This window comes from Polistes dominula, unplaced genomic scaffold (assembly GCF_049000335.1).
Source record: "Polistes dominula isolate Pdom_NZ unplaced genomic scaffold, Pdom_raw_medaka contig_26, whole genome shotgun sequence".
In the NCBI taxonomy this organism is placed as follows: domain Eukaryota; kingdom Metazoa; phylum Arthropoda; class Insecta; order Hymenoptera; family Vespidae; genus Polistes; species Polistes dominula.
Genome location: NW_028300939.1, coordinates 351,017 through 376,329, shown reverse-complemented (window position 1 = coordinate 376,329; position 25,313 = coordinate 351,017). Strand labels below are relative to the sequence as shown.

The window sequence follows — 25,313 nt, the reverse complement described above, 5'->3', positions numbered from 1 at the left end:
TATCATTTGATCTTAAAAAGCCAATCAAATCGTTAACACGCTAAAGTATCAACCAATGATCGTTTCTATTTAGCTGCTACAAATCGACTAATCTACTATCGATAGTCGATATCGATTTATTTTAAATTGGATTTTACTACTGTGCCTTTTTACAAGTTTGACAGTCCTGTTAATATATATATATATATATATATATATATATATATATATATATATATATACATTGGTTAGATCATCTGCTATCACGTGATGTCTTGTCAAATTTTTTTTAATACAGTAATGAACTAGTTTAATAAATTTTTACCTGTGTCTTGTATTTTTTGCGTGTATTCGTATAATTCTTTTAAAAGTAATTCTTCTCGTAAGTAAAGTTTGATTTTTGTTTCTTCATTTGAATAAAGTATCTTTGATTTGTTTAATTTATTTAATTTTATTTTCGTTCATATCTATAACAAATTTCATTGTACGAATAAATTATTATTTTTATCTCCTTTCTTTTCTAATTAATATTCTTAAATGACAATTTTTTGTATCTGCTCTGTTTTACGATTACATAAGTTCGAGAGAAGAAATTTGTAACACGCGATGAGATTCTTTTAATTAAAAGAATCAAAATAAAAAAATTAAAAGATGAAGAAAAAGAGGAATGACTTTTATAATTTTTATTATTTATTTGTCCAACTAAAATAAAAATGTGGTTTTCGTTATAGTTATAGTTCTGTCGATCTTACAATTAATTTCTTAGAAAGAAATTATGAAAGAAATGAAGAAAAAATGAATGTAATAATTTGAATTAAATTATACGAAGAGAAACTTGTTACTAACGTTTGAATATATATATATTTATAAGACAATTTCTTGGTTTGCGCAAATGCGAGCTGATACGTGCAATGTATCTATATATATCTTCAGTTTCACTTTGCTGTATCTCACGAACTAAATGGCCTTGCAAAAGAGGAATGTCTGTGTTACTTTGCTTCTTAGCAGCAAATTCTCCTCGGGAATTTCATTTAATTCGAAAACGTTTGAAAATACAATTCTACGAGAGAAGTAATTAAATCAAAACAAATTAAATTTTATTAAAAATCATATCTCGAAGCTAATGTGAAACGTTAGAAAAACGGTAAGTAATAAAAAAATAAGAATCGTTTAAAAGGAGAGAAAATAGAAACAAAATTTCGATATAAAATAATACTTGGAATCGCTAAAACTGCGATAAATTGCAAAAAATAATAAAAGAAACAAAGTTCATAATTATTATTTTTATCTTATGAACGACGACAAAATTAACATAATATTTTGCGTGTCATAAGTTTTAAAAAAATGTAAAAGATGTTCGAAATATTATGTCTTTTAGACATAAAGTAGACGTAAAGAAATAAATGAGTACAAGAGTAAATTTGTATATATATATATATATATATATATATATATATATATATATATATATATATATATATATATATATATATATATATATAATGAGTAAACTTGCGTTCTTACGAAACAGAATGCTTTCTTATCGACAGAACTCATGAAACCATAAAAGAAAATATATTCAACGTTAAACATGATCAGTATTTCACGAACTGTTGTGAAGGAATAATCTTTGTTACAAAAATGGGGTATGTATCTTGAAATGTTTGTTATTTCTTTGCCATTAAACAAAAACAAAAAAAAACAACAACAAGCCTAATTATCTTTTTATTATTCGTAAAAATAATTTGTTTCTTAAATTCCATAATTTTTCGCCTCTTCGATTATTTAAAAAAAAAAGAATTTTGACAATTCCTTATGTAAAAAAACCTTATAAGAAAAGTAACTGCATAAAAAAATGCAAATATTGAAACATATAAAGAGGAAATAATGAATGTTATCTATCTCGTTTTATGACGAACATATTCGTCATCCTAACTGATTTATTTTTATAATATTTATCATTAAATATACATTATTCCACGAATTAATACTGAAGTGAGTGAAATACTGAGAGAGAAATAAGAAAATATCACGAATTAACTAAAAACAATTATTTTCGATAGACTTATCTACCAATGAAAATAATTAAGTATGTTATTTATTAAGAAGAGATAAGATATAGCGATTAAGGAGATTCGTCGAGATAAGATTTAAAAATTCTATATAAAAATATTGAAAAAAAAAATATATATGAACCATTTCGTTATTTAATTTACATATTACGTTGAAAATGTATAATAAATATAGTAAATGTTGCTTGTTTTTGCGCTTGAATGTGTATGTGTGTGTATATATATATATATATATATATATATATATATATACAGACACGTGACCTATTTTTGTATGTGATAGAACAGAGAAGAAGAGAATGTCACCTTATCGGCTGTGGGGTTCAACGACGGACGAGGCCATTGAATTTGAATCATTGACTAACGATACATTATCGGGTGCTCTCGACGTAATAAGAACCAGTTTCTTTACGCAAGAGAGTGTATGCAAGGCCGTTGGTATTTTATCAGAACCTGGTGCTGCAGATGAATTGATCGAACTTTGTTTGGATGCCGCGAAAGACGGCGTAAGCATCGTAGCCCTTGAAGTTGAAACCGGCAAAGTAGTTGGCGCACTTTTCAACAAAATTCAAGTAATTATAAATATTTAAATATTTCATCTTTAATAGATTATTAAACGATAATTATCTTACGTAAAATGAAAATGAAATTCAAATTGTTCATTAAAATTAATAAATGTTGTATTTTTTTTTTTTTTTAGCTTCCTGGAAATGGAAAAGAAAAAGTTCATTCGAACGTTTCAGTGAAACTTGTAAATGCAAATCTTCAAAAGCATTGGTCGATTTCATGATAGACATTGATGCGAGTTACAATCTCTTTCAACACTACAACGTTAAATGCATTTTTGAATTAATGTTTATAGCGGTATTACCGGAATTTTCTAAACGTAGAATAGGAGAACTATTGATATCATCTGCGATAGAAATTTGTAGAAAATTGAAATGCGGAGAACAAGTGAAAATTCCTGTTTCGGTTAAAGATAATAATTCTATAAATAATTACGATGCAGTACCAAATTTAATTTCAGCTATTTTTACCTCGATTTATTCGCAAAAAATTGGTAGGAAATTGGGTTTTGAAACATTGTTAGAAGTCAGTTTCGATAAATTTGAATATGACGGTAAGAAATATAGCGAGATACTTGATAAGGAGGAGAAATATTGCGTTTTGGCCACTAAAAGAATTTCATAAACATATTTTTCTACCACTGAAATTATTTGCATAATAATTACTACAACCACAATAAAACTGTTAAGTTGTTATAAAAGACTATTACGATTTTAGAATAGAAATCTTATTTTATTATTTTTTTTATTTTTAATTTAATGTCATAAAAAGAAGTAAAATAATATAATAGAACATACTTGAAAGATATGTTTTTATTTGAAACGATAGTAAAACGTATGACAAAACTATCGATTCACCTGTTAACTAGAATCTTTACGTAATAGCATCGAGGAGATATACTGTGTATAGTACCAGGGAATAATATATTACTTGTGTAACGTCGATACGAATATGGAAACATTTTCGTTGATGATGACAGTAACTATAAGCTACATATATACATTTATACATATAACACGTATTTAAATATTAAGCTAATTGTCATTTTTAATAGAGGTCATTATTTTAATAAAAGCATAATTTATGTATTCTTTCAAATAAAATTATTTTACAAAACAATAATTATATTATATTATTTGTATATATATATTCTATTCTTATCACAATGAAAGATAATATATTCTCGTACACATTAATACATATATAGTTATTTATTTAATTAAATTATATAAAAGGAAAATATTTGATTAACGTTATCAACGATATTAAATAATGATATAAGCATTATCACGGAAACATGTTCGCTTGTAAATATTAAATGCATAAATAACAGATTTATAAAGTAGAATATATTGAAGCGTAGGCGTTTTGCATGTATGATGTACACGCTCACACAACTATAACATTTCTTGGTAGTAAGATCGAATTAAGTTCAGTTGTTTGAAAGCTATTCTCCAAGTAAGCTCGTCTTCTTTAACAAATGCAAGATATCGCGTGATAACTCTTATAAATCTTATCTGTAAACTTAAATATTTATAAAAAGAATTTTTTTTAACAACGACGACAACACAACGAGAGACGTGAGATAAAAACACAAAATTAAATATAAACTTTATATATTTTATCGTGCAGCACATATGTAGAAGGGGGTGGGTGGGTATTTTGCACTTCTTATATTAATTGAACGCAGTACCATTTTCTCGCGAGTCGTGTAATAATAATACTGTTGGAAAAATGGAATCCCAATTAATTTTACAAGAAAGTGGAATCGATTATGTATTACTAACAAAAGATAAATTAGATGATGCATTACGTATTCAAGCTAGTACGATGGTACATGAAAATATTGCTATAGGAATGGGTATGTTTGAAGAACCTGGTGCACCTGAGGAAATGCAATTGATTTTTAAGGAAGTTGTTAAAGATGGAATTTCTATAATAGCTTTAGAAAGTGAAACGAAAGAAATGACTGGGGTGATATTCAATAAAATGCATGCAAGTATACTAATTTTTATATAATACTATTTATATATAGTAATATATATATATATATATATTACTTTAATATATTGATTTTTACATTGCGTACCAAGTTAAAAAAAAATATTCGAGAATTTATTAACTCAAATATTATATAACAACGTAAAATTATTAATGAGAAAGTGTGTTGGAAAATGTTAAAAAAACACTGGTTTAATAATTGCAAGAACAAGGAGTGGGGATTAAAAAGACCAATTGTCCCTAATTGTCTTCACTTACGTTAACTCGATGCAAAGTTGAGTTAATTTTCTTTATGTAGAAAAGATAGACGTTTCTTTTTATTTTTATTTCCAATTGATAAGGTAAAAAAAAAGAAAACAAGAAAAAAATCTTAATAAGATAATACCGTTTGTTTTATTTGAAGATTCCTTTGAAAGAAGGAGAAGAGGATGAACTCGGTAAATTCGTGAATCAAAATATAAAGCATAGTTCTTGTATCGAGCTTACACGTTTTCTCAATAATGTGAGTACTTTAATAAAATATTAATCCAATAAATAACAATTATATATATATATATATAATTATATTTTTAATATAACACACGTATTAAATGAAATCATAAATTGGAAATCATTGAAAAATTTCAATATTATTTCGTAACTTCTTTTTATGTTTTATTTTCTTTATTTCCTGTCTAATCTATCATTTATTTATTAATATTATTTTTCATTTATTTAGTTCGAATCAACGGTGAATTTATTCGAAAAATATGAGACCGATGCAATATTGGAAATGTTTTACATCGCAGTCGATACGAAATATCGTAAACGTGGAATCGGTCTTGGATTAACCAAATCTAGTTTAACATTAGGAAAAATGTTGCAAAAAGGTGAAATTCAAAAAATCTCGATGGGTGGGGACATAGTTTTGAAAAATGCTATACCAAACGTAGCTATTGCTGTTTATTCCTCGAATTATTCTATACGTATAGGTGAAAAACTAGGTGGTGAATTTTTAGCCGAATTGTTGTACGAAGATTATACGGTTAATGGTAAAAAAATGTCAGAAAGGATAGATAGTAATCATAAAAGGGTTATATTGGTTGCCTTTAAATTATAAACGAAAAGGCACAAACATTGTTTATATTATTATTAATCATGAATATTTGTGAATATTTTTTTAAATGGTAAACGATAATTAATAGTTGTTTTTTTCCTTTTTTCCTTTTTCCATTTTTTTTTCTCATTTTTTTTTTTTTTTTATATTTTATTCTACATCGTATTCTTTACTATACCTAATCTTAACTTTTCTTCGTTTCTAATATCCATTTTTTCAAATTGGAAATTCTTAATTCTTTCGGTTTTTATTTTCATAGATATTCATACGTTTCTACCATAAATATTGTATCTTATTTAGGAAGACGCCTTGTATATAAATTATACGGCACTGTTGATCGCGCGCTGGCTAAATATATATAGTAACATTATTTATTAAAGCGTCAATCTGAATGAAGCGCAATGGCAATTCTTATTTTTAAGTATTTTTTTTTCTTCTTTTCTTTTTCTCCCCTTTCATTCTCTTACACATTATCTTGGTAATTAATATGTGATTATGCAAGGTGGTCCTAAAGTATTTTTAAAATCGTTTAAAAAAATCAATTATTTCCTTCTAGTGTGAGTTAATGCTTTTTTTTTTTTTTAATACAAATATTAAAATAAATGTTTTTAATCGCAAGATTTAAATGAAAATAATTTTGGCAAAAAAGAAAAATTCTGTTATTTTGAAAAAGTTTCGTAGGCCAACCTTGCATTTCGTGTATCTTTATTAAATTCGTTTTCTCGATTATATCGCAAATCTATAAAAAACCGAATCGCCAATTATAGCGCATGCTATCGATTACATTGACATCGAGTAATTTTGATCGATTAAAAACGAGAAACGTTTAAAATACTTAGCGAAGAAACCGTACAGATATTATAATTATATACATTTTGTTATTTTCGTGCTTTAAATGATTGATTGATTTTATTTTTTTTTTTTTTTTAGAATATAATTTAATTGGCTAAAACAACAAATTTGACGAGATCGGAATACATGTGAATTTCAGAAAGTTATTTTTATTAAAAACGCTTATTACAATCTCTTTTTTTTCCTTTTTAAATATTTGTGTGTATATATTTATATCCGAGCGGTTCCTGCTAATTTTTGCCTATTGTTAAGTACGAAAACTATAATTTATAATAAATTACATTATACGAGTGATACAAATTGTACTGCAAGTTTTTTTTTAAATTATTTCTTGCTAATAAAACATTACAAAAAGATCGTGGCTCTCTGATAATTACTACGAATTAATTTTTTTCTCATATTTTTCTTGGCAGCTATTTTTATTTATTTTTTTTTATTTTTATTAAATTTATTTATCTAAATTTTCTTGTAACAAATCATTTTCAGAAGCCACTCTCTTATGTTATTACGGCGTATTTCTACGTTTCGATATCCAAGCACTTAACTGTTCCAATATCACATACATGTTATACATATATTTATTTATTATTATATAAATATATCATCAAAACATTACTTATATCTATATACATATATAATCTTATTTTTTTCACATATTTTAATACAAATCTTTTATGTCACATCATAATTAGAGATCAATAACTTCGATTTACGTTTCATATATTTCTAATAAACCAACACTTTTTTAAATGATTATATATACCTGTTTCTCGAGTGCAATTTACTTATTCTACAAGCTGTTATTATCATCATTATTTGAGTTAGGATTGTGATTTCTTTTCCGTTTAATACTTTAATGTTCAAATGTTACGAAATTAACAAACGTTCATTACCTCATCATCCTTATTATTAAATGTTAATATTATTATTATTATATTAAATATTGTTATTAATCGTTTTATTCTTGAGTATTATTAGTTGTTTTAATTTTTCACTTTATTTTTCTTTTTTTCTTTTATCGTGTGTTTTCAAGTTTATTGTTTTTGGCGTCAATGGAATGCGCTTATTATTTGTAATTGTAAAAATGTGGACGTATATAGGATTATTACCCATTAAAATATGATTAATGTAAATACAATACTTCCAACAATGAATAATTATCTCTCCATCCCTACACCCCCTCTTTCACTCTCTTTTTTTCACTTATAAACTATTATTATTATTATTAATAATTTTATATTTCTAACGTTTAATCGATTTAACATACATTCAACAAACTATTTATTTCGTTATTACATTGTATAAGCTGACACAGATAAATGACATTAAAATATTATTAACATATCGTTATTTTATTATATTACGTACGTAAGACTAATGAAATACTTTTTTTTATTTTATATTTCTCTCACTTCCTATATATGAGTATATATTATATTATATATTATATATATTTTAATATAACGTTCGAATTTATATACGGAAAACTTGGAAAATTTGGCACAAATATATTAAATATATTTTATTTCTTTTTTGTTTTTTTGTTCGCTTATTTCACTTCCATACTCACCCTTCGTTCTATTACGTAATTATGTTAGTTTCATTCGCGAAATGATTTTAAAGAGATTTGATTTCTTTTGATATTAGTTTCTAAAATCAAAATTAAATACATACAAGTAAAACACAACATTATATCTTTTTATTTGCTATGTTATATTTTATCTGAAATAAAATAAAATTATCAAAAAAGATAAACATATAATAATATTTGTAAACGTAAGAAAATATCACAATTAGAATGATTAGATTTTGTACATGTAATTACGTAACGTGTACGTAAAAGAAAAAGATAATATTAACAGTTTCTTTTTCAAATAAATAAACGAATAACAACACACATAACGAAACAATATAATAATTAACGATGTTATGCACTTTAATACTGTCAAATAAAAATTTATCTTTAAGAAAATAAGAAAGTATTAAAAAGAAAAAGAAAAACAGACAAAAATAGATAAATCGTTTTTTATATCAACTTTTTAGTATTTTTTATTTTTTTTTTTCAGTTAAGCTAACTGCGACTTCATGTTTTTTCTACCTGGCATGAGAACGGTAATAAAATAGTTTAATTGCTTCGTCGACATATACTTAAATGCTTTTTCTTATTTTCTTTTTTTCTCTTTTTCTTCGTTCGTTTTACCTTAGCAAATGTTTTAGCAAAGCTCCTTTTTAAAACTTCTACATTTGTTTTTTTTTTGACAATTTTTTTTCTGGTCTCTGTGGAAACATCCAATAAGAATTTTTCTTTCTAATAATAATATATAGAGATAAGAAGAAGAAGAAGAAGCGGTTTTTAAAAAAATTTATCCGTATAAAAAAATACTTTTTCTTCAGCGAACAACTCTTCTTATGCGCTTTGCGCAGTCAATGCTATATTATTATTATTATATTCAAACGAATATATATCTATATATATATATGTATATATATTTATGTGTATATTATAATATATTCTATATATGTTTATATAATATATATGTATTACATATATACTGCGAAAAGAAAAACGTGAAATCTAAAGGTACATCAAAGTACGAAACTTTCAGTTTTGCTAGAAACACACGAGCCGTGCATAATATTTTTTTATTTTGTTTTATTTCCTACAAAAGTAGTTCCTCCTTATTTCTTTTTTTGTCGTCTTATTATTTTGTAATTTTTTTTTTGTATTTTTTTTTTATATTTACTTTCACTAGATATATTTCTGCTCTTCTCACTGTTTTTTTCCTGTTTTTCTATCTTTCTTTTTTATTGTTTTTTCTATATAGTATATATATATATTTTTTTGTTCTTCTTCATTTTATTTTTTCCTTCAGAATGTTTCGTTATATCAAAATAAAATATAAACTAGCAATAACGTTCTGCGGCTTCGACGGATACTTTTGCTTATGTGTTTGGCGTTAGATAGGAAAAATCGATCCACTTTTAATTAACAGTAGAACCATTTTCATCATTCCTTCCATTTTTTTCTTCCTTTCTTTTTTTTTTAATATTTTTTTTTTTCAAAAAATTGTCAGACGTAAGATAATCGTCGTATGTGTGCGTATGTTTACAGATCGATTTATTATCTTTTTTATTTTTCTTTACTATTGATGCACTTTATATATATGTGCGTGAAAAAGATACCAATACCTTAGGAAGGATTTATCTGTGACAATCACGTTGTATATCAGGTGGTTGTATAGTTTGATAAAAAGCTTGAGTATCCCTGAAGTGAGATCTGACGAGTAAACCCAAACCAAGAAGTACAACGGGAAGACCAAGTAATGCGCAAATTAATTCGCCTGTTACTCCAGGTGACCATACGATAAAACCTATTTCAACAGGACATTTCAATTTATTAAAATATAATAATTGATAGTTATAGATCCGAATCGAACAATTCGGCACATTATTTTGATATTTTAAAATAAATAATTGAAACTTACCAAAAACTAAAATAGGAAACCGAAAGTTTCCTTATTTGAAACATTGTTCTAATAGTTAAATTTAACTTGTATATATGTGTATTTGAAGTTTAATAAACTCACCGCCGTTAGCACTAACGTTCATTTTGTAAATACTCCACCAAATGCCAGAGAGAGGAAGAGAAACTGTAGCTGCAGCGACAGTAAAGACTGCACTTTCGCACATCGACAGAAAGTTAAGGGACGATATTACAAATACTACGTAAGCTAATAGACAAATCCAAGCATGGCTGGATACGTTTGAGCAAGAGTCGACTGTTTTAAAGTGGCAGGATAAACCGTGTTCAACGGTACGGTACAAGTCGACTGGTGAAAGTCCCTTAAACAACGTTAAACAACGTTAAACAACGTTACACTCAATTTTAATCTTATATTTATTTAAATTTTGTAGAAAAACATTGATCTTTCTTGTTCTACAACTCAAATGCATGAGCACGCAAAAATCACATTTCCATGAAGTTATTTTACTATTATAAATAATAATATATAAGTTTTGTTTAAAAATCAATTCTTGAGATAACATATTTAAATGTTATTTTTTTATTTTCATTTATGATACTTACCCTACCAATGCCAGGCAACGTATCCAACCAACACAATGTAAGAATCGCAAAAAATGTGATCACATGTACATGAAAAAGAGTCTGAAGTATTGGCGGTTTTGGATAATTTTTGGGCTTTATCGTTGGATCCGGATCTGTAACGTGTAACAATCTTCCACCTTCCTCTTCCGATCCTCTTCGTCGAATGTCACGAGAAGATACCAAACGTGATACGGTGTAAAGAAAAGAATTTGGTTGTGTTGTCAATAATTGACAAATGTGTTGTTGCTGTTGAAACAAAATTCTATGAGTTGTATCATTTTAAAACTGATATTTCGATAGATTCATTTTTTTCTTAAACACTTGTAATTAATTATTAAAAATAGCATCTAATTTTTCATATTTTCATTGAAAAAAAATGTCTCTATAGTTTGGAATGAGAGAAAAAAAATGAGCAACGTTATAATTGGGTGGAGTAATTAAAAAGAAAGAAAAAAAAATCTCGGAAATTTACCCCAGTCGTATAATGGCGCTCGAGCATTGTGAAGAACATGGCAAAAGCGGCAAGTGCACCAACGTAAACGAACGTCCAGACAGCTCTGACCCCCCAGGATCCTCTCATCGTTGCTGTATGAGCTGACACTTCTCTTCCTCTACAACGAAATTCATCGCAAAGACCATAGTCAACGCTTATAAACAGTCCTACTATTATCGTAGTGCTTGCAAATATTCGTTGAAGGCTCATCACTAAAAAAAAATTGTTAATATTTTACAATTATTTGGAAAATAATTGAAATTATTTGTTGTGATTGATTTTTCAAATAAATGCGTGTTGTAATCTCCTTACTTTTGCGAGAGAAGAAGAAATAATAAACCAGAGAGAAAAGTAGAGTTATGCCTTTGATAGGATCCTGCAGATGACAAAGAACTCGATTTTGATCGAGTGATAGGGCAACGAGAATACCAGAAAGTGCATAAATTGTGCTTATTTTGATAAGCATGCAACGTGGTATTCTTATTCTCATAGAATTTGGTACCAAAGGTGGAGGTGGAGAAATTTTATCGTTTACGAAGTAAACGAAACCGAGGATACAAGCAGAACCGAAAGCACTGAAGAGAAGACCTAAGAAAAATATAATATTATATTTTCAAGAATTATATAAATAATTCATGTAATTCTTTTTTTCTTTCTTAAATTACTTTAGTGCATAGGATGATATTTTATACATTTTGTATTTCATCATTGCAAGAATAAAAATTCATTTTTACCGACAATTTGTTTGATAAAAAGAAGATATATTTTTCATACTAACAAGGTCCTTACTATGAGAATTTATCTATTATATTATATATATAAGAAATCTTCATTCTCCTGGGTAAGCTGCATTATTTACGGTCAGTGATCTCGCGTTTATAAATCTTCAAATAACGAGATGATAAATCTTATAAGTATATCTATTTTAAACATTATTCATATTTATTAGAATGTTGTTAGAACAAAAAATTACACCTGATAAAAATGAATGATCAGACATTGGCATACGATGCTTTAACTTGAAAAAAAAAAAATAGATAATAATCGATAACGAAAAGTATTTTTCTTCTTTTTTTATAAAAAAGTTACGTCTACACGAACATATATTTTTCATGCATACAATTTGAAAACCCTTTCAAAAGTTGTCGATAAAAATACTATATGATCATCCATCATACCTATCGGATTATATAAACGTTAGAAAAAAATGACACCATCATTTTCAAGATAAAGTAAACAAAAAAAATATCCCTGAGAATAACTAAAATATTATATTCTATATCTATTTCAATATTATTCGCGTACTTATCATTATTTGTAAAACTTTTATAAGTTAATTCCATATAATAAATGTATGATCAAATATTTCATTTATATTGAAGTTTATAAGTAAATAGATTTATCATATTAATATATAATATATAATTGCACAAACGACACACATATATATGAACTTACCAGTGTAACCATTAGATACGGCACTGATGCTTTCAAGATATAGTGGAAAACCGATAACAAGAACTGTTACGGATGTAACCACGGTAAATAGGGTGATTAGAAAGGTACATTTTTGCCATGTAGCTCTACTTTTATCGAAAATTTTTTCAGAACTGGTACGATAAGCAGCACCGACAACATACGGTGACTCTTCCGTATCCGTGTATTCCTCTATTTCAACGTCACTTCCGGTACAACGTAACTCTTCTTGTTCCTCGTCGTCTATCATCGTAGAAACGCAACTCGCGAGATTCCCCAGGTTCGCCAGATTTGCGGTTTTTCGATTTAATTAATAAACTTTCTGCAAATCGAACAAAATCCTCATAATTGTAATTTGAAAACTCGTATAAATCAACAATTGTTTTATTTTTTATTTATTATATTATTTTATATTTTTTGTTCATTCAAATGTATCTTTCTCTCCCTCTCTCTCTAACTTGACATTGAATTCATTTAAAACATGTTTTAATACATTGAAAGATACATATAAGGCTCTAATTTTTTGTTTGAGCATTAATCGGTTAAAAAAAAAAGTCAAAGGTGAAATGTGAATCGAAATGAAATAAAGTTGAAATGCAGCAGCAACTCTTCTCAAGCGTACTCTTGATCCGAATGAAATGTTCGAAAACAATAACGAGATCGATATCCGGCAAAGTGGAGAGCATTTTTTAAACTTCCACTTTTTTTTTACGATATTCTCAAACGGTTAAAGAAAGATAAAGAGAGAGAGAGAGAAAATAAATATTAGCTAAACAAAAAAGATCTCAACGCACACTGCTTTTAAGTTTGCTTATCGATTAACTTTATTCATTAAAATAACACTCACTTTTTTTCTTTTTCTTGAGTTAATCTAAAAGAATATAAATTATAAATTAAAATATATCAGATAACGAAGGAAGGAGTTTGTAAAGGTATACATTATTCTTTTTTATCGTTACTTCAATATAGAAAAGATTTTTTTTTTCTAAATAAAACAGAGTGAAATTTATCATTGTTGATCAAAAGGGGGATTCGAAAAATGGATAAATGTTTGTTCTTGTTATTTTTATTAAATGCTGAGATTATCACATTCATACCGATTATTTTATTTTTTAAATGGTCGATTATTTTTTTTATTTATTCGCTATTATTTTTATTTTTTTTTTTTTTTAATTCCTCAACGTTACAATATGGCACGCATCGCGAGAGATAATAAATCACACTTTGGTTGAGTGCACAAGAATATTGGGAGGGATTTTGAAAAAAAAAATAAAATTGTATAAAATAAAATATAAAACACTAATCTTACTGTTAACGTTGTTGTTGGGATTTTAACCCTTTCGTTATAGGCAGATTTTTCTGTTTGACTACACCCACGTTTATGAAACAACTGTAATCGCTCGTATAGAAAAAGGTAAAAATGAACAAAATTTATCTCACAATGCAATTATAAAAAATATCAAACTTTTAACCTTTTGAGTGCAAATCAGTTGCCTAACCGTTTGCAATATGTAATTCGTATGAAAATACACAAAGTATAAAACAATCTTCGATGTATAACCATGACGATAACAAATATATTTTATTCACAAAACATCACGAGTGAATAAAAAAGGTCTGTTTGTAGTTCTCTCACACTTTTGTACGGACTAAATAAAAAGAATAAAAGGGGGAAAAAAAGAAAAGTATATGTCTCTTTATTTCTTTCTCTTTCTGTATATATATACATAAAATATCATCTACCACAATGTCGGTTTTATAAGAGAATACTGACTAAGTACTAGAAACGAATTAAGAAGGGTCAACGTTCTACAAGATTGTACTCAAATGAGAAAGACAGTAGGGGTAGAAAAAAAGGGTTGTGTTGTAAGTATAAGTATAAGAAGAAGAAGAAAAGGAAAGAAGAAAAAATAAAGAAGAATAGAAGAAGTAGAAGAAGTAGTACTTGATTTGAGAGAAGCGCGAATGTAAAGAGATAGAGAAATGCACAGAAAAAGAGTGAAAAAAACAAACAAAAAGAAAAAAAGAGAGAAAAAGAGAGAGGGAGAGAGAGTGAAAAGTAGCTAGCGTCTTGCAAACTTAACGAAGCGAGTTAACCGGCTTCTCACCAACACCCCTCTATACACCCCAATTCAACCCACCCTCATCGCCATCGAACTATTTTACGAAGGACTACTTTCTTACGAGAGATTTTACCAAGCTTGTTTCGTAAAACACATTTTGTGGTAACCGCAACGGCAACAAGCAGTTCGTTTATCGATTAAAACTTCCCCCGAGTCCACCGAAGTATTAACCATGAAAACAAAAGGCTTTTACTACTTCACCCCTAAATGCACATACACCTTTATACTTCTACTTTAAAAAAAAAAAAAAAAGAGAAAGAAAAATCTATATCTATACATTGACTTATTTTACTTACTTTTTTATTTTCCTTTCGCAATCTATCTCACACCTGTATTTATTTCGATCAAACAAATAGTAACATAGACAAACAAAAAAAATAAAAAAAAAGGAGTCTAAATACGCGCACGATGGGTACGCAGTAGGACACAGAGGTTAGGTCATGTTCGTGAGATTAAACCGAACTCGACCGAGCTTAACCGAACCGAGGTAAACGTTGTCGTCGTCGCCGTTGTTTCTCATTTTCCCTTTAATAATGAACAAATTATTTTTAACTATATTGTACAAAGATAATTGAACATATATTATTATAATTAATTATTATTATTATTATTTTTTGTTTCCTTTCTCGAAGAAGAAAAAGAAGAAGATGAAGATTTTTGTCTTTCTGGACTGTGGGTTAACACCCCAAGGATTAAAACAAAAAAAAAGTAAAAGGGGTAAGTCTCGGGAGACCTTACCTGACACCGCCCAGCATCCTACCACCCCATCTCCCTCTTCATCCTCTTCCTCCTCCTCCTCCACCTTGTCGTCGTCGTCGTCGTCGTCACTTTCTTTTTCCGCCACCTTCACCACCAAATTCCTCCCTTTTTGTGCTGCTGTTTTGTTGTTTCCTTTGATTAGCGCACGCGACTTTTTCCAACGTATATTGCGCATCCGCGCGTTTTTCACGTACTCAAAAATTTATTCGTAGATGAAAATAACAATAAAATAGGAACACGTTAACCGGTTGTGACATTGATTTAAATGCAATCGAAATCGAAAAATTGTAGGTAACTCGAACATACGTTCTGCATCCTTTGGCTGACGACGAACGACTGCTACCCACTTCGTGAGTCGCGTACGTTCACAAGTACTCAGGGCCGTAACGAAGTTGAAAAACCCAAAAGCTTCAAACCCAAAAGCTTCAAAACTCAAAAACCTAAAACCCAACCCCAAAACACAAAACCCAAAACCAACTTAGATATTATCCTCAAAATTAAGGAGACATTTTTATTTTTTTCAAATATTATAATTTCATTCTAAACGTTTACTAGGATCGTTCATATGATCGATATATTAATGCAGAATTATATAATATATGTATAATTGGAAATCTTTTCTTTTGTTGTTGTAATTTCAATGAGAATAAGGATTGCTTTTTTGTAATATAGATAATAAAAGAAAAAAACTAAGATTCTTATCTTGTTTTATGACAATAATTTTCTTTTTTATAGCTTATTTAAAGATTGACGAATAAATTTTAAGGAACGATTTTTACGATAGTTTGACATAACACGATTTAGTATCTATCAAAGATAAGTGACTATTATGATGTAATAGTATAAATAGAAGATAGTGCATAAAAACTTTCAATACGTTTTCATATTGAGATGTAATGTTTCGTATTATTGATCAGCAATTAGTTTCGAATAATTATTTTTGTATGTTGATCTATAATCTTTCTAAATTTGTAATTTCTCAAAGAAACATGAATTATTTTAAATTTAACGCTAGTTAATATTTAAGTAAGTTTTAACATTACAAAATTTGAATTTTTTATTATTTATCAAGCATAATAAATAATAGATGAAATTGTGCATAAAAGATGATCTTTGTCTATTACGTATGCGTGGTTTCTGTTAGCTTGGCTTTGAACACTTTACAAGGTATGTAGAAGTACCCGTCGAGATTCGAGAATGTACCGTCGTTCCTGACAGCTTTCACGCATGCGCATTTACATACCATCTCTGATCAACACACATAAACGAAACATCCTTTACTACTTGTAGCATTACCATACACCAACACACGAAATTATTTTCGATATTATGATACAAGTATTTCACGATTTTCGATCATGCATCTCTACCTACAATTACAATTACACGTACATATATATATATATATATATATTCATTTATGTTTTTATAATAAAAAATCAAACTTCGAATGCATCATTAAAATAATTTCTTCTTTTTTTGTTATTAAAACAATAATTATTTGCACGAGTTGTAATATAATAAAGAAAAGAATATTTTTTATCTAAATCAGGATATTATCTTGAGGTCAAAGAAAGTATAAAAGAAAATGGGATGGTAAATATTTTTCGTGGACAACTTCCTGGACGAAAGTATAGTATCGCTATCAAGAACTTAACTTTAAGAATAGAACGAGAGAAAAAGAAAGAGGGAGAGAGATGAGCATGGTGATTAACGTTGATATGTTTTTCCCACCGCTGTACTTAAACAAAGAACGTTAAAACGATTTCGTAGAAGAACGAGAAAGATAATATGATTCTCATGCGACTCATTTTCATATCTTTTCTCGATTGTCTGGAATTAATAATTGTACGAAAGAATAACAATCTATGCCATCTGTGCAAAATTTTATATAAAATAAAATTAAAAATCTCAATATAACAATTCGTAGGAAAAAATTCGTTTATTTATTCCTGGTGACGAGAAAAAAGAAAGGTGTTGACGTTCAAAACAAATAGTAATTTAACGTTATGGTGTAGACGATGAAATAAAATGACGGGGAGAAGAAAAAAGAAAAAAAAGAAAATAAAGGGGAAGAAAAATAGAAGAAAGTAGATTAATGTCCATTGGGTATGATTCTTCGTTTAGAAGCCTATGTTCTTCTTGACTATATTGTACGAATATGTATGTGTAGGGGAAAAAGGAAGAAACCCCAGTGTGAGAATCGATAAGAAGTAGGTTAATACGATCCGGTAAAGCAAAGTGGACTTCTTTGGGACCACGTTTAGGTATTATATTTAGAATGTGTGTTTACGCGTAGTACTCAGCAGATCGAAAGGAAAACTACTCGATATTAAACATTGATGTATGAAACTCGTCTTTATTCGTCTCTATTTCTCATCTAATAAATTTTCATCAGAGAGGAAAAGGGAAAAAAATAACTAGATGATAAAATAAAATACAAATTTTTCTATATAAGAATATCTTACAAATAAAAATCCTCTGCAACAAGAACGGTGCCGTTTTCGCCAATTGATAACTACAATAAACCTACCAATGATCAAGAAGACCGATTTGTAAAAACAAACAGCATTGCTGGAACTTAACAGTTGCATAGCGTTATACCAAAACCATTTAAAGTCTTAAATCTGAAACAGATAGATTAATAAATAAAACATCTTATAAATAAACATATTCAAAATCTTTTTTAAACCTGTGCAAGTATTCAATGTTATATTTATTATGGATTTTTAAATATATATATATATATATATTTAAAATTTAGTGAAAAAATCTGTGTGTGCCTTCAGAAATGCCATTATACATATATTAAAAAGTGAAACAATTTCAGGAATTCAAATAGAAAAAGATCCCAAAGGTTTGTTGTTAAATCCAACGATGATCACCTGTAACAAAAAGAAAACTATATTAATTATAGAATCAAGTGAGATGCAATAGCCTGACATATGAATCGTCCAATTCGCAGATGCACTTTTCAAATTGAATTCTCTATTTATTTTTATCAAATTTCTATTTGAAGTTACAATAAAATTGAATTTAAACGCATGATTTTACATTTACGAGAAATAAAAAAAAAATAAAAAAGAAAAAGTAGAAATATTTAGTTAGCAAAAAAATAAATATGTTTCTATATAGAAAAGAAAAAATTACAAATTTAATAATTCAATTGCGATCAAAGTGAAAAATCTTAAAGACAAAAACAAGAGAAATTACTTTAATATTCAAAAGATGATAATTAGGTTTAAAAATGTAATATAAATGGAATTTAAATATTTTGACTCGAACTAACTAAACACATATGCATCTTTTTGACGATATAGACACGCATTTGGTGTCCCAAGGAGATGGAATGGTCCATCATCTCCAATTACAACTAGAAATTAATGACGAGCAAAAAAGTAAAACAATAAAATATGAAATATGACTAGAGAGCCATTCTCTAAAGGTTCGAACTTGCTGTTGAACCTTTGAAAATAACTCAATAGCCTGTAGTTGCCCTCTTGAGCCACAATTAAGTGGGGGCCTCTTCGGCATTAAGCCTCTTCTTTCTTCATTCCATGAAAACTGCATTTGGACATTTCCTACGTGCGAGCAAGATAAGATCTTTCATACTATAATTCTCAATTATATTAAGAAATTAATTTACATTTCGCGTACACTTTTCTAGCTCGTGGACCATCAATGAACTTGGAGTTCATTGACCATACACGAGAACATTTAATCGAATGTCCAAGCAGATAATAATTTCCCTCGATGACCTAATAACACTTCGCACTTTTAACATCGAGTAATAAGATCGAATTGAAATAGAAAATGCAATAAATGTAATGCATTATCTTGCAATACTTTGTTATATTTAATTATATCAAATAATTATAGCTGTAAGACGAAATCGCGATAGTGCGTAGTGCTAATCCTGAAATACTTAAAACTAAGTATCAAATGCATCAAAGAATTTGCGAATTTGATTCGACTCTATTTCGTTCGAAATAAAATCGAAGTAGAAATAAATTTTTCAAATGGTTGCAAATACCTTTGAATCATGATACATAATAAAGATCACAGAATAGTTACAAAATAAATTAACAAATCAAACATAAAATAGAATGAGATGATCAAATTTTGTAACAATTCTGTATAAACCAGGAGGCGGAATTTCCACTCCGGAGTGGAAGCAAGAAGTCTAATGCCTTTCCTGGATCCTACCTACTTAAAATTAAAGTTTTCACATTCATTCAAAGAAGTATGCTACCTGCCTGCCTATTACCCATATTTTTACCCATTTTAAGAAAAACCATACATACCCACCCACTCACTCCACGGTTCTCACACATACCACCAGGGTGCAAAAGCCTAAACTAGAGAGCATGCCCCGGGGCACCTCCGACACCCTAGTTCAACCACGTTTTCTAAACTTATATGCTAATGGGTATACGTACGTATTTTGCTGTAATCGACTGCCAAGGCTAATGATTATTGCATAAAAAACTAAAGTAAAAATACAAGTATACACTAGCATATATATGCATACTAGTTATATACAAGTATATCAAAGTTTCCACAAATAAATGCAGTAACTCTACTATGCAAACGAGATTATCAAACAAATTAGAAATATTTAATATAAATATAAGAATACACAAAAACGTGATATGAGGAAGTAGTGCTTTGAGTATTTAATAATGTATTAAATGAATAAAAAATATCGCGAAACGATGTACAATACACACTACCTAATACGCACACACAGGTGTAAAGTACATCGTGCAATCACTAGCACAATAACAGCCGCCAATAGGGGAAAAAACTAAAACTAAACCCACGCTAACTGTTTCTCACCCATACGTGTAACACCTGGGCACACACATAGATGAGAACGCAGAAAGTATGGGGGGAGAAACGGGAGATTAGTATATTAGAAGCTGAAAATCCTGATCTAAAAAATATGATTAAGACATAAACACATAAATACATTTGTATAAAAATTCATCTAAGCGACTAAGGACTCTACAAGTCATTTGGTGAATAATGACTTAAACAAGCGAATGAAAAAAAAAAGTTACCCCATATGAAACAATTATAGCTTCGAGGTAAAGGTTGTATTAAAAGACTCTACAATAATGATGGATATTTTTTGCAAACCTCGGACGACTCCTTTCATTAAGTTGGCTGTTCTAATGAAAGAACTGGGCTTTGAGCCACCACTTAACTGCCAAAGTCTATCCGTCGCGAATAAGTTTGTCTTCTTGCTCATTTATTTAAAATATCAAAGTATTGATATATCAAAATTAATTTCGATTAGATAAACTATGTACGTAGCAATGCATGTAAGACATTTATTACATGCTTTTATAAACGTTATAAAAAAGAGAGTGCATTTATTAATTGCATTATGAATTAAATGAATTTAACCGATGAGACAAGAAAACCTATCCTGAACTAATAATAAAACATACAATAAAATATACAATTTTCATGAGTAACTCCTAAAAAGGAATTACTCATGTGCTCGTCAATAATTTATTTAAATAATTACAACCAGTAACTCGTGCCGATTTGGACCTTTCATCCTCGGCATGATTGAGCACTGGAGGGACTTTAAATAAAAACTCACGGTTTAAGAAGTTCTGCGATGGCTCCAAAACACTCCTACTTCGCAGCAAGTATTGTAGTCTGACCATGGAAGACGATACTCGATTTGCCATTGAAGAAGATCCATCGAAGATCCATCGAAGAATTCATCCAACATCTTTGAAAGCAAGAGAATCCATGGTTATATCTGTAAAATAAAATAAAACAATACGATAAGTTATCTAGAATATTATCCAAAATCATATAGAATAAAATGTAAATAAAAGTGAATACTTACAATGCACTCCTATGGGACGAAGCTCAATGGCATCATGGTAATGCACACCTCGCGTGAATCTAATAACGCGGTATGAACGAAAATAAGAAACTATAGATGAGTTTCTTATCGCGAAACCGATATTTTATTATACGACGAACAACACTGACTCTAATTCGCGTTTGATTTTAACTTATTACTCGCCCGATCACTGATTCTAAACTGCACTAATTCAAAGACTGCATTGCACGCAGTTTGATAATACCACCATAAACACTGCACATATTGCTTCGCGCACTATTGCAATCTGAAACTGAAATAAAAAACAATACTATTAATATCATTACTATTACAGATAATCATTAAAATTTTTAAGGATTTTTTTAATACAAAAATATACTCACTTTAAATCTTTATTGATGAATACACAATGGGTCTCCTATCCTTAGGATAATGATGACAATGCACAAATAATGACTATAAAACATATATAATAATAAATGCAATTAATTCAATTAACACTAGATTTATAGACTGAACAAATTCAATTCATTTCAAACTTTTTTGTTACATATATATAAGATAGAAATATTTTAAATTAATTGTAATTTAAGAAAAAAGTAAATTTAATTAACTTTACAGTAGAATATTTTTTTAAATTTTATGGTAATTTTAATTGCTGTAATGAAATATACATAAATATTAATTCCTCTTCTCTACCCACTTTTTCATTTAAACAATGTTTGTAAATCTTAAAAAAATAATGAACAAAACAATAGTGAACAAATCTAGTGTTAAACGAATTTCTAAATGAATTTAATTAATAAAATGTGAATACCATTCCAACGATGATCTGAAACACAAATAAAAACAAAATAATATAAATCGTTGTTATATAAAAATTATTATAATTATTGAGAAAATGTTTATATAAAAATTGACTTACGTTTTTTCTTCATTGATGAATGCACGATGGGTCTCCTACCCTTAGGATGACGATGAACACACGTTTAATCTTAATAAAAGAAACTTGCGAGTTTCTTAACCGAGCAAACGAAACTTTAACATGCGACGATCAACACTGAATCTACTTGTCGACTTTTTTATATTTTATTTTAACACGATGCAACACACGAGAACCTCATTGCCTACGCGCTCGATTGCAATGATTTTCTGAAACAGAAAAAGAAAAAGAACAATTAAGATCATTGTTGTAATAAAAATCAATTGAAATTATCATAGAAATGTTTGATAGTAAAATATACTTACTTTTAGTCTTCGTTGATGACTGCAGGATGGGTATCCTACCCTTAGGATGACGATGTATAAAATAAAATTAAATAAAAAGTCTGAAAAGCTGAAACATACTAAAGACTATATTACAATATTTCCTGTAAATCATTTCTGAAGGCAGGGCACACATTAAAACCATTGAATATTTTTGATTAAATATTCTATGGTAAATACAAAGTATAAAAATTTTGTATCAAAGTATACCAAAAATGTAATGTTAGTAAAAATGTTAATTAAAAATCTTTAAAGTTGTCTAAATAAAACAGTAATTGTATCAGCAAACTCAATAAAGAGTAACATAAAAAATAAACCACTTATTATACCATTCAATGCAATGAAAAACTTTTTAAACTATTAAAATCAAAACGATAACGTTAGAAATAAAACTATTAAATAATTTAATACACTTCATTTTCGTTTATGTTGTCTCGTTGAAGGATAGAAGGCGAATACGAGATACGTTACTACGTAACCTTGGTAGAGGAGATCTTGAGAATGTCGAACGCTCGGCTATTGTACCTATGTTATCGGCTGTTTACGTTTTGTCGTCTACTCGAGAAATACCTGGAAATATAAATACACAATTATAATAGCTTATATGTAGAGTGTATTGTTTTCTTATTCTTCCTCTCTCTCACACACTCCTTCTCTCTCACTCTTTCTGTAGTATTTCTATATGCTTATATGCTTATACTTAATAAAAATAATACACACCTCGCCGTATATGAAGAAGATAAAAAAAGTAGCCGCAAGGTTAAAACGTTAGTGATTCGTGTTGCAACTCTCCCCATGCTCTGAAAGCTAAAAAAAAGGAAAATATGAAAAAACTCACGTATAAAAATTATGCATGTAGTATGCATTTGATATATAACATTCGTTATATATCATTTAATATATAACAGGAAGGTGTACATTAAAATATTAATTGAAACAATTACCTGAAATTAACGGGATAACAAAATCCGCTGCAACAAGTATATAGATGACTGATTAAAAAGTTCCAAAGATTCGCCATATTGATGCGCATAAAAAAGGCGCATAAGACTGGCGCGAAAATACTGCATGCGCGAAAATGATGCGCAGTAGATCTTCATTCCACCTATAATAAAGAAAAATTTCGAATGATTAAAAATACGATATAGGAGCATAAAAATCGTCAAAATATACATAAAAAATCAAAATTGATCCTTACATCCTTTATATATTCTAATAGGAAGATGTAAATCTTACAAAATATCTTTTAATTACCTGATCTTAACGAGACGATGACACTCCGATGTGTTCTCCACGAATGACGCCATGAAACTGAAGAATTCGGACGAAAGCTTGGCTGTGATTGGCTAATTCGTTTTTTTGAACGTGAAAAGGGTCATCACAGCTTCTTACACGGACAGAATCTGACCTTCCTCATGACCACGCTGGTCAAATTACATATGATAATCTATTTATTAAATAAATTAAAAATCATTATTATTTTTCTAATAAATGTACACAATACTTATAAATATTCTAAAAATAATGAATAGAATAAAGACAATGTAGACATTAAGAGATCTTTGTCGTTTTGCACAAAAGAACATAATCGTATAGAAGAGAATTGTCGATAGAAAAATGTCTAATATAAAATGTAGCATATGAAAGAATAAATTCCCAATATCTGTATCGATTAAGAATCCTCACAATTGAAATACTTTCACAGATGCATAATTATTTTAAAAATATTCACAATAACGTTTATACACGATTCACACACGAAGATTATTCCACATGATTTTCTATGCTATAAGATACTACATTCCCTTTATTCTATTCATTATTTTTAGAATAATTATGAATAACGTGTACATTTTATTTCTAATTGAAAAAAGAAACATAAATTTATAACATATCAAAATTGTTTTCTATTTAATGTATGTTAAAACATATGAAATGTTTAAACCAATGTATATGCATAGAAACAATCTGCAATGTAATTAGAGAATATTAGAATGATAAAATAATTGTTAAATAATTAATATAAGTACATTTTGTTATCTAATAACTTATTACATATGATCTATCTACCTTTCCCTTCAAGATTTACCTTTTAACTGAGACATTATCCTCTATAAAAATACTTTTATCTTAATGTTGTTTAGGTTATTTTGCAAATGTTGCCCATGTATGTAACAAAATAAAACATTCCAAGTAAACAGAGATACACATTATAACTCTCTTCATGTAACTACTATTTTTATTAAATGCACATGTATCTTGTAATCATTATAAAAATAATGAATACAATAAAAAGAATACATACTATAAACATTACCTCATTGCTCACGAGAAAACAATCATGTAGAAAAGAAATCTTGTCAAAGAAATTTGTAAAACAATTGACAATCTATCGCTTGCCAATAGTAAAAAAGTCCCTATAATTTGTTCTTTAACGTAAAAATACGCCTTTATGATGGAGATTTATTTTTATACGTGTGGCAAGCGATAGATTGTCAATTGTTTTACAAATTTCTTTGACAAGGTTTCTTTTCTACATGATTGTTTTCTCGTGTGCAATGAGATAATGTTTACATTATGTATTCTTTTTATTGTATTCATTATTTTTATAATGATTACAAGTTACATGTGTATTTAATAAAAATAGTAATA

The 25,313-nt window shown here is 28.2% G+C and overlaps 3 protein-coding genes and 1 long non-coding RNA gene across 8 annotated transcripts; 2 read left to right on the top strand and 2 right to left on the bottom strand.

The window, feature by feature from the left end:
* The first annotated feature begins 726 nt into the window (after positions 1–726).
* LOC107073050 (uncharacterized) lies at positions 727–3,740 on the top strand. The gene is made up of 4 exons (XM_089171579.1): positions 727–1,123; positions 1,530–1,625; positions 2,335–2,636; positions 2,764–3,740. The coding sequence occupies exons 2-4, from the start codon at positions 1,621–1,623 to the stop codon at positions 3,240–3,242; spliced, it is 786 nt and encodes a 261-aa protein (XP_089027705.1). The 5' UTR covers positions 727–1,123; positions 1,530–1,620; the 3' UTR covers positions 3,243–3,740.
* Positions 3,741–3,820: 80 nt separating this feature from the next.
* On the top strand, positions 3,821–8,909 carry LOC107073047 (uncharacterized). 2 transcript variants are annotated; one of them, XM_015333452.2, is made up of 3 exons: positions 3,821–4,613; positions 5,023–5,121; positions 5,338–8,909. In XM_015333452.2, exons 1-3 carry the CDS (start codon positions 4,353–4,355, stop codon positions 5,716–5,718), a joined length of 741 nt encoding a protein of 246 aa, XP_015188938.2. In that variant the 5' UTR covers positions 3,821–4,352; the 3' UTR covers positions 5,719–8,909. The 2 variants fall into 2 exon arrangements, with proteins under 2 accessions (XP_015188938.2, XP_089027704.1); XM_089171578.1 differs by lacking the exon at positions 5,023–5,121 and having other exon boundaries at positions 3,822–4,613.
* A 558-nt stretch (positions 8,910–9,467) lies between these two features.
* LOC107073046 (uncharacterized) lies at positions 9,468–15,885 on the bottom strand. Of its 4 annotated transcripts, XM_089171577.1 has the most exons (9): positions 15,506–15,885; positions 15,064–15,292; positions 13,492–13,515; positions 12,627–12,966; positions 11,481–11,756; positions 11,148–11,380; positions 10,655–10,921; positions 10,155–10,410; positions 9,468–9,938 (listed from the first exon to the last, which is right to left on the bottom strand). In XM_089171577.1, exons 4-9 carry the CDS (start codon positions 12,892–12,894, stop codon positions 9,769–9,771), a joined length of 1,470 nt encoding a protein of 489 aa, XP_089027703.1. In that variant the 5' UTR covers positions 12,895–12,966; positions 13,492–13,515; positions 15,064–15,292; positions 15,506–15,885; the 3' UTR covers positions 9,468–9,768. The 4 variants fall into 4 exon arrangements, with proteins under 4 accessions (XP_089027703.1, XP_015188937.1, XP_015188936.1 ...); XM_015333451.2 differs by lacking the exon at positions 13,492–13,515; XM_015333450.2 differs by lacking the exon at positions 15,064–15,292.
* A 6,328-nt stretch (positions 15,886–22,213) lies between these two features.
* Positions 22,214–23,954, bottom strand: LOC149032843 (uncharacterized). Its single transcript, XR_016176284.1, has 6 exons — positions 23,916–23,954; positions 23,606–23,766; positions 23,382–23,468; positions 22,644–23,231; positions 22,321–22,547; positions 22,214–22,227 (listed from the first exon to the last, which is right to left on the bottom strand). It is a non-coding gene; the product is annotated as an uncharacterized LOC149032843 (long non-coding RNA).
* Positions 23,955–25,313: the final 1,359 nt, after the last annotated feature.